This window comes from Cryptotermes secundus, unplaced genomic scaffold (assembly GCF_002891405.2).
Source record: "Cryptotermes secundus unplaced genomic scaffold, Csec_1.0 scaffold739, whole genome shotgun sequence".
In the NCBI taxonomy this organism is placed as follows: Eukaryota; Metazoa; Arthropoda; class Insecta; order Blattodea; family Kalotermitidae; genus Cryptotermes; species Cryptotermes secundus.
Window position 1 is genome coordinate 372,551 of NW_019744125.1, and position 11,112 is coordinate 383,662.

At 34.8% G+C, this 11,112-nt stretch overlaps 1 protein-coding gene across 1 annotated transcript in view; it reads left to right on the plus strand.

Annotated features, from left to right (window-relative positions):
• LOC111874526 (division abnormally delayed protein-like) overlaps positions 1–5,853 on the plus strand; it is a 123,922-nt gene extending 118,069 nt beyond the window's left edge. Inside the window, exon 6 of the mRNA XM_023870096.2 lies at positions 2,944–5,853. Within this exon, the coding sequence (XP_023725864.1) occupies positions 2,944–3,128 (185 nt within the window). The 3' untranslated portion in view covers positions 3,129–5,853. The remainder of the gene's footprint in view (positions 1–2,943) is intronic.
• Positions 5,854–11,112: the final 5,259 nt, after the last annotated feature.

Here is an 11,112-nt window from a genome sequence, read left to right on the forward strand (position 1 = left end):
TCTGCCGAAACTAGTCCTTACCTTCTGAAGCAACGGTAGTCGGCTTATCGACTCAGGAATGTTAGCTCTATGCGCTCATAGCAGCAAAATGCGGTACTACAAAAGCTCTGCCCACAAAAAAATTAGTTCGGTTTCTTTTGGGTACCCCATCGTATTATTATTTTATATGACTCTGAAGTATATTTTGCATCACCTACAATATTGTTGCCATATTTCACAATGTCCTCACTTCACAAAATCAAGATTTGACCATGAAATAATATGAAAGTAAAAAGGGAAAATAAAAACCAGTTTCTACTGGTGTTAGCCCTGCCAGAAATTGTGAATAACACAATTGATATTTACCATCACTAAATTTCATTTTCACATAATATATACATACATTGCATAATGACCTAAAATAGTATAACACATTTGATAACATGCCATAACAGTACTGTAAATTTCAAAAATTAATTTTATGCAACATCTGAAATGGAAAACATTATTTTACAAACACACAAACAAGCACATATACATAATTCGTAATTTAGAAGATACTGTGTGTTAAGCATGATAATTAAGCAATAATAAAAAATAACAAAGCTGTTAGTAAATTATCGCCTCCAGTGTAGAAATTATTCTAACAGTGAACACACATAAATCGTTAATGCCAAAAACTTAAATTATATTGTCACGTGTTTCGTTACTGAATACGCCGTATAGATTGTTAATTGGTTTATTCAACAACCTACAAGTAACAATAATAACAATAATAAATTAATTCTTTTACCCTACCCACAACTCTGATGTGATCCATAATAAAATTTAATTGCTCTGTATTTAAAGAAACAGATGTGACTCCACTCAAGTCATTTAGTGCATGCCAGCCTCCTGTCTGTCTCACTGGCCATTTGGCCATCACCATGGCAACTCGTTCTCCCTCCTGTTCCTGCTCCTCTGTGTTATCAGCTTCCATTTTCCACAGCTAGTTGTTGGTCTGCTAATGTGTCTGAAGGAAGTGAGCAATTCCCAGCATTTCAAACCTTGTAAGAATTGTGATTTCACAGTGCTGACCTCTGTTCCATGCATTCAGGGATAGGATATGCAGATGACATTGATTATTTGCAAGGTTTCAGTTTTCCAATTAACACCAGGAAAGGAGTGCATTATCGCATGCATAATACATAAGATAAGTTTAGATTATGTTTGGTTATGTTCTTATAATTAATCTAAGATGCTGGTGCTACATTTGGTGAGACTTCAGTTGTAACTAATGCACAAGTGAAGTAGTGAGGAATGAGTTCACTTAGTGGGGGGTGGAGTCCAACTGGATGCACTTGGAACGGTGGCTACTTATTGGCCTATTATACCTGTCCTGGGTGATTATGATGATGGAGAATTTGGTGGAATGAAGATTGGCAGGGGAAACCAAAGTACATGGAGAAAACCGGCCCCAGCGCCATTTTGTCCACAAGAAATCCTACTTGACCAGACCCGGGTGGGAAGCCAGCGACTAACCGCATGAGCTATGGTGCAGCCTCAGGAATGATTTACTAAAGGGTCATGAAAGGGTAGGATGTGGAAGGGATGGGATTAATTTTACAGGGACATTAAAGGTATGTCATTGTTTGAATGTTCATACATCTCTGTATTCTGTTCTTAAATAAATTATGTTAGCTATGTTAATTTGTATGGAAACACTTTTGTATATATCTGGCCTTTCTATTCTGTACATTTCCTCAATGAAGTTATTAACCAGCATGCTGCACTTGCTGCTACAGTTACAAATGTTTCAGATTTGAAGACTTAACTGATGTGTACAAAATTAAATGGTAAAAATACTGGAGTTTTAATATCTTTCCTAATGTCTGATGTCACTGTTAAACTATTTATTTGGAAACAGGTAGTCAGTTACAACAAGCCCAGCCAGTCACCAAGTTGCACTTTGTCAAGTGACTTTTCCTTTGTGATTTATACAAATATAAATCTATCTTATCCTTTAATCCAGATGCAACATGGTACACTCTTAAACAGCTCTGTGTGATTCCATAAAGGATTGATTTCCCATAATGCCACCATCATATTGTAAGGACTACTTGAATGCAGCCGTGTATCCAGAGATGAAAATGAGACATACATGGGTACACACCATCTGTTTAGTTCCAGATTGCCACATTTTTAGGAAGCTATTTACAGTGCTTTAAGATGTCATATCATCCCCAATAACAATAAATATAGGAACACCTGCACCTCAATAATTTTCATCTAACACATGGTGGTCATTCCTCTGGGGTTTTCTTTCTGATCAGGAGCATCTGCCTGATTCTGATAATTTGTTCCCACCCCTGCATATATATATATATATATATATATATATTAAATGTGTATATCAGGAAAACTGTGCTTCTTTGTATAGGTTGTTTCCTTGCAGTACTCTGGTAATCAGAAAGCTGGAATGTATGCATGTGTTATCTGCTTGATCATTATAAACTTCTTACAGTATTTATTTACTCCTTAGTTCTAATGTTATACAAAGACCTTAACCTTCTTCATGACAGATGGCCCATTCTTTTCTGTTACATAATTTTCCCTCCTATACATACATTACGTAGATCCAAAGTAAGTCAGAACGACTGTAGGATGTGGAACAATTCATACAAATACAAAAGCCATAAATACAGTACAACTGAGCCACACAAAAAGAAATACATCCACATATATAAGTCAATTCTGTCAACTTATGCTATGTACATAACCTTTTAAAAGGACGAGTCATTTTTAGACAGTAGGAATTCATCAACAGAGTAGAATGTGTGTGTATTTAAGTATCCTTTCAGTGCCAACTTAAATTGCTCCTTTTCATTCATTAGACTTTTGAGACTAGATGGTAAATCGTTGAAAATTTTAATGCCACTCTCTTCACTTTCAGCAATCTTTTGACAGTAATTTGTATCATTTTAGTCCTTACAGGAGAAGAAGAGAAAAATCCAATGTTTCATGCTCCATCACCTAATGATAATAGCATACTTATTGGCTCCGGATCAGGTACTGGTGCTGCTTCTGCGAAACCCATCATGCAGTCATGTGTTGTGCTGGTTGCAACTGTGCTCCTTGGCAGGATTAATCTTGTATTACTGAATGGATAAAACTCTCACCTCCAGCAGGTGCTAGTACACACATTTCTTACTCATGGCAAATTATAAGGAGAGGAAGAAGAAACAAAGAAGAAATTGAAAGAAAAGCTTATAACATGTAAAGTGTTCAAAAATAAAAAAGCAGCAAAAATGAGGTATCTATTATTATAATATAAAACAAATAAAAATAATAGTGGATTGGTTCAATTCTAGCTAGGTTTGTTAACCTATTGGATGGGAGTTTACGTAATCAAATGTTTTGGGCAAGTGTGAGTGAAGTGAACGGAAGGAACAAGATACACATGTGATTTATTATGGGTGAAGTTACATATTATGGGCCTGGTGATCAGAATGTTAACCAGGCTCAGTAGTTGGATCCTTGGTGAAGGCGTTTTTCATGGGTGTTGTAGTAGTGTTATCTTAAAAAAGAAAGGTGTCATATTCTTCAGAGATGTTATTTTTATCTTTTTCTTGCAAGAGGATAAAATACCATATAAAAATTATCTGGATGGCTGTGAAGAACGTGTACATAGTTGCAGTTTTTGACAGCTGCTGCACAACCAGTATTTGTTGAAATTTTTAGATGTGAGATATGACACCTTTGGAAGATAACTTGTCTCAACAAAATTTTGGATATTATTGTATCATAGCAGCTTGAATGTTTTTATTATGATACAGAATTATGCTTATGAATGGTTTCAAAAGCAGGCAAGTTGCTTAAGTCATTGGCTGATGAAATATTGGTTTCTGTTTATTTGTTAAAATTATTTTTAATATTTTCTGTGGGAAGAAATATTGATTTATTCCTCTGATTCACCACTGCATAATGCCTCCTCATTTAGGTATAGGCAACTTTCATTGAGATAAGAATCATGAGTCTCCAAAGAAATGTGGGATTTTCCTAACACATTTCTTTTAAATGTATACAAGTATACTGGAATGATCCATGCTGTGTTCATAGCATCATGGATAAAACCGTTTGCATCAGTGGTTGACTCCATTTCTAACCTTCATGCTATATGTCAGTTAAGGGCATAACTGTTCCTTTCACTTCCCTGTTTTTCTTGGCATATTTTCTTTTCCCCATATGTTTCTTCCCATTTCTTGCAACTTCCTTGGGAACATCAGCTTTACTTTAATGATGCTTGGTATAAAATATATATTTTACAAAATAATTCAAACAAAGAAATTAAGAGAACTTCATTTATACAGATGGCTGGGCATTAATAATTTCTTTGTTAGAGGTAAACAAGTGAACTGGGGTTGTTACAACCTAGCATTGTTCTTTCTTTAATATATTTCTTCAGATGAGTGAATAAATTATACTATTGTAAAGAAGAGAAAATTATGGACAAGTTTTAAAACAATAATAATTTCCATTTTCTAATAAAAAATACTATCTCCTTTGTGTGATCAAATTGGGATATATGCATGAATTTTTTAAAGCTGTTCAGAACAGGTTCAGTGATTGTGTGAAAGATGTGTATATGTTTGAATGTTTAGTTTTGTTATTTCTTAATTTGTGACTTGCATATTTTATTAATTGTTCATTTGAATAATACAACAGCTGTCACTTTATTGTGGAAGGGCATCTGGAAGGTAACACAGACTTGATTTCAGCATCCTTGAAACCAAATACATTTAACAAAGCACTTCAAAGAATTAAATAAATACTCTTTTATTAGTTATTTCTTTAGTGTGTACATTTAAGAAACTTCTCTAACTGATCAGTACAGGAGAATTAAAAATTAATTTCACAATTGAATTATAAAATTTTGTTAATGTCCAATGTTTATTTTTGAAATATTTTATTTATTTTATCTTCACCCCAGGATGTAACATTTTAGTTTTTTACATTAGTTGAAACAAGCGTGTGTGGAGCAAGCAAAGTTTTATGAATTTGATGATTATGTCATACAAGTCACTATGATGCTACCATTAATCTGTTGTGAATAGTTTGACAGGAAATTTCAACAAATTAGTTATTTCAATTACATACCAATAAATTTACATTTTTTTAGACAACTTCTACAATTTATAAATATTATTATGAACACACTGTCTCTTAGTTAAATTTCCAAAACTGTGTATGAGTTTCAGTGGAGCTTTCCTGATCTGTGACAAAGATTTTGTTAAGTTCGGATGTTAACATGGGACTGATGAATAATGAAATGGATAAGTGATGCACACATGAGATTACCAAATTCACAACCAGTCCGTGACAGTTGATAACACTAGCTGTATGTCAAGACAGACTGATAGAAAATGTATTTGGATTCAGTAACTTTTACTCATGTTTTCTATTTCTGATATGAAACCATTTTAGCAGCCATCTCTTAATTTCTTTTTAAATTGAGTACATGCGTTCTGCATATAAAAAGGCTGTTAAAGTTAGAATTTACCAGTTATATTGTACTAGGTAGTAAGAACCATGTACTTTCAGAATACCAAGCTATACACATAATTTAGGTTTTTAATTTAGAAACTGAAATTATGAAACTGGAGTTTCTGTAGTGTCTCTGAGATGCCAGAATGCAATAGTTATTTCTATTCTGGTAACAGAGCCAGTTGAAACTACTGCCATTCACCTGAACATTCTCATGTCATTATAACAGACATCAGAATTTTGTTGGTTTCTGAGGTCTTCAGTGTGTAATGCCATATAGTCAAGTGAAAGTGAGGCAGCTATGAGGGTTGTACTGAAAGTCATGAGCAACAATATTTTGTGAAGTAACATGCTTTATTATTGACAAACCAAATACACCACCTCAATCTACAGACCTTTCTTTATTTCTCCACATAATCGCCACTTCTTTGTACACATTTCTCCCAGCATTCTGGAAGTTTGAAAATTCCCCTTCTGTAAAATTCCATTCCAGCCATCCAAAGACACTGACGCACTGCTTTCTGAATTGCCTCCCTTGTCTCAATACGTTGCCCACACAGCTGATCCTTCACAAATCCGAAAAGATGGTAGTTGGAGGGTGCCAGATCAGGGCTATAGGAGGGGTGTGGAAGAACTTCCCACCCAATCTTTGCAATTACTTCCAATGTGACCTTTGTGGTCTTCAGTCAGTAACTGCGGGATCCACCGAGCACAAACTTTCCTATAGCCCAAGCTTTCAGTCAGCTCCTGTACTGCACTGTGCCCTATTCCAAGTTTTCGGGCTACTGTGTCCACAGTCACACGCCTGTCATCTTGAATGATCTCATCCACTCTTTCCTTGTTGCGTTCAGTTGAGGCTGTTCGAGGACAACCACTCTGAGGCTCATCTTTGATGCTGGTGTTCCCATCTTTAAAATATTTCACCCATCTTCGAACACTGCTCGCACCCATGCACGCACTTCCATAAGCACGCTGAATTCAGAAAGCATGTGTCAGTGTCTTCAGATGGCTGGAACGGAATTTTACAGAAGGGGAATTTTCAAACTCCCAGAACGCTGGGTGAAATGTGTACAAAGAAGTGGCGATTATGTGGAGAAATAAAGAAAGGTCTCTAGATTGAGGTGGTGTATTTGGTTTGTCAATAATAAAGCATGCTACTTTACAAAAAATATGTTGCTCATGACTTTCAGTACGACCTATGTACATGCTTGTTTCTTGCTTGGCTAACCCATTGACCCTGACCCTGAAGATGGGAGTGACGTCTCTCTCTAAATTGTCAATTTTTTTTTTACTGAACTAAATAGTATTATATCCCAGAAGAAGAACTCTTTCATCAGCACTTTGAACCATAGTGGTCGGCTAACAGAACTGGCTGTGTTATGAACGTAAGTAATAACGCTGGGTCCAGCACTTTAAAGGGACCTTATATCTCAGAAGGCATACTTTTTTTGAACATGCATACCTCTATCCATTGCACAGTTATAGAATGAATCATTCATAAATATGTAAGAGTTTTATGGTGTTTCTGAACAAATTTTAAAGCAACTCTTCCCAGTTATGGGCTGGGATATCTGTCAGCAAAGTAATAGGCTGTGGATTGCGTACTAGTGTTTGATGCCTGACAGGAGCAGGATTTATCTTTTTGCTAGCTAGCATTTTACACAATGGGCACCACATGAATTTTTCCCTGAAGTAGACCAGAATGTGCTCTGACCCTTCTCTTCCATCTATTGCCAAAACTAAATGTATGAGTTTATTTTCACTCCTATAAATATATGCCTTCATGAGTTACTTAACTTTAGTTTGATGCATGTTTAATTTCTTCATAAGAACGCTGATCCACGAATTTAAATTTTATAAGATTACATTTATGAATGAGAATTATTTTAATGAGCGAAGAGAATCTGTTATCAACACAGTAAAGCCTGCTTCCCACACACATCGTTTGCTGAGGAAGTAACCATATAGTATGCTTGTATTGAATCTCGTAATGTATGTGGTATTTAGTTTTTGTATATTTTCATGTATATGGCCCCAGATGTCAGATACATCAGAGCTGGGGGGTGGGGGATATCATAGGGGACAGTGGTCCAACATAGTATTTTGTTCACCTTCCCCTTCTCAACCCATTTTTAATATTTCCAATGTTCCTGCCATAATGAAGATGTTTTTGCAAAATTTATACTCTTGTTAAATAATGGAGCACAAAAGGAAATGCTATGTGTTAGTATATTTATATTGGAATTAGTAATAATGGTCTCTTACTGTAGCTTGTTAAGATTAATAGAAACATAAGAAAATAATCTTGTATATGAAATGGCATGCTTATTAAGGTAGGTATATTCCCGAATTTTATTTTGTGGGCAGATGTTGGTGTATTTTTATTGAAATGGGGAGTCACATATCTGTTTTTGGCTCAGAGTAATTTAAGGAGTTTGTATTTGTGTTTAATTATTTTACTGAACTGCCAGAGGAGTGAGGCGGGAATTTAGAACACCATCCCCACAATGTCTGAAATGACAAGGAGGAAGGTACTTCAGTTTAGAAGAGACAGGTTTAATGATAAGTGTATTACAGTTGACATAAAAAGTATTCATCAGCAAATCAGGATATTAATGTTTAGATCATTCAGTACTGACTTACCTAATCCTCATACTTGAAAATGTGAATAAGAAGCCTTTAAAAATACAGCTCCTACTAGATTACTAATAAATTCATTAAATTATAACACTTCTAGAGTGTTACTGCTAAATTTTAGACAGATTTTTTGTGGTCTGTTATTAAATTTAGTGATTGTTCAGGTGATTGAACATGTAAAAAAAAAAGAGTATAGCAATACTGAAGTTGATTTAACCACTGTACTATATAGACTAAACATTTACAGATTATTGTTCACATGTGATATCATTGCAGAAAAGGCCAAATGATCATGTTTTCATGAGTACTGTAAACCCTTGTTCATTATGTGCATGTAAAGTCCACATTTGCATATAGATGCAAAAATGAATGTGAACAATTATTTCTGATATGTGAAAATTTTTAATACATGCAGTTTGGTCCCTCAGCCTCAACAAATTAAGCCATTTTTTTTTCAAATTTATCATCACCACCACCATCAATAATAACAACAGCAGCAACAGAACAACGGAAGTCTCTCATTGTCATTCAAAGGTGCATAGTTCACAGTAGAAGGTAAAGCCTAATATACTCTACTCTTATTTACCATACGTAAATGTCATAATGCTTATGGTTTTCTTGTGTTTGTATTGTTTCATTTTGTTTTTATCTCGTAGGTGGTATAGGTAGGGCAACTGATTTGTGTGTGTGTGAATGTGTATGTGCATGTGTGCAGATATGAATCCATGTATGTAGGACTCCCATGGCAACATACATGTTTACCCACTTAACCTGTAAGTAGACTGATCATATGTTAGGAAAGACAATGTAGAACACATTTTTAAAGAAGGCTTGAGAGGGAATGAGGGAGTAGGGAGGAGCATGTTTATGTTCTGGAAACTGATAACTGCTGTTCTTTAAAATAAAGAAGAACTTCTCTTTCAGCCATTTTCACTTCTACTTCTTCTCCTGTTGTGTAATTAGTTTGTAGACTATAGCTCCATATGCTGTATTGCCTTCATAAAATTGTCTAACTGGGTAAGCAGATCTAGCAACCGGAGTAAAAGATTATTAACACCATCAGTGTGATTGGTAAATGTTGTGTTTTTTAATCTTTCATTCTTTACATGTTTCGGTCATAGTGACCATCATCAGAAGGACATTATTAATGCATATAGAAATGAAATTACGTCATTGTTCATTATCAAAACTTACAGCAACTCGTATTGCAATGTCATAGATATGAAATATTATCCAGCAACATTTACTACAATGTGCCTGAATTTGTTAAAACATTTATACATTATTATAATTAGTCTATTATATTATATTATATTNAATTAAGAAAGCTGGTGTTTTTAAATTTTAAACTATGTGCAGCATAACAGCTATGTGAGAGAAATACACCTGATGATGGCCATTTATGGCCGAAACATGTAGTGTAGAAGAAAAGAAGACAAAAGAACTACAATAAATTGTTGCACTTAGGACGGAGTTGGTGTCGTACATTATAATTAGTCTATTTACAAAGTATTGTTTAAAAAATGTTTTGTTACAATCTAGAACAAATTTGGTTTGTGTCCTTTATACTTCTTCTGTTTAAAGGAAAATGAATGTTTGCCACCTCATGATTCCAATGTTTGAAGAATATGACTCTTTAGTGTCGTCCAGACCACACAGCATGTTTCCGTATGTACTGACAGTGTCCTTCTGAAGATGGTCACTACAACCAAAACATGTAAGGATGAAAGATTAAAGAACACAACATTTAACAATAACACTGGATGGCGTTGACAATCTTGTATACTATTGCTGGTGTGACAGACCAGGATGAACCAAGTCAAATTTAGCAACCAGCACTTGCTACTTTCTCTTTGGAAAAAATTAAGAATGAAATGTTGGACACTCTTAATTGCCTAATGAAAGAGGCTTTCAAAGGCTCATACATTTTTAAGAATCTTATTAATACCAGAATTAATGACAGAAAACCTGTGTTGCCAGGCTGCAGTAGAGTTTTGTACTAAGTATCAGTTTCATCACAGAAGTGCTGTAGCTCAGCAACACTTCTTGTGTAGATGCGAAAATATTTGTATAGTTTCACCAGCAGTTTTAAACGTCTGTTAGAGGCATATCACAGCCATTTGCACAAAACTGTGCACAATATGTGTGCTGTAGTCTGTTCCAGTTATGTCTCTTATCATTCTGTCGTTAAATCTGTTAATGCCATTAATTTTTATTCCTTAAATTTCCCCACCAAAGTTGGTGTTAGTGTTGTCAATGCAAAAGTCGAGAACTTTCTCTGTGATTTTGTATTTTTTAATTGCACATTAAATAGCTTTGTGAATGATTTCAGATATTTCTCCTTTGCCTGAATGTATGTGTCATAAGTCATAATTTAATCTTTACTCCTTTCATGGGATGAAAGAATCAACCCAAAAATTGTATTAGTTTTACTGATATTCTATATGTCTGCACTTATGGTAACAATAATGGCTTCATATGTCCTTAGGCAATTCATTATTAGCAAGAGGTCCTCATACATACGTGATAATAGTTTCACTTTTTATCAATGTACAAGAACATTTTCAATCAAACATATGAGAAATTAGTTTCAATCAGCAGTCTCTAGAGCAGAAGGACAGGTCATGTTTAATGTAGTGGTATGTGAATATACCTTCTGTGGCTGCATATTTACGTGTGTATTCGTTTTCACCTATGGAACTCTGTTAGTAAACTGAAGTAAGTTTCATATGTGATGACGTTTCTTGAATAGCAGCTTTGTGTTCCTTGTTCAGAAGGTGGTCCATAATATCATTACATTCCATGTGAGAAATTACAAATATTGAATAACAGTGCATATGAGTGCGTTCAATTGAAGATGCACTTATGATTTGACATTTTAACATTCATGGATTTTATGAAACACACATCACAAAGCAGCATGCACACACTGAAATTCAATAGCCAGCCAACCACAGCACTACACTGCAAGAG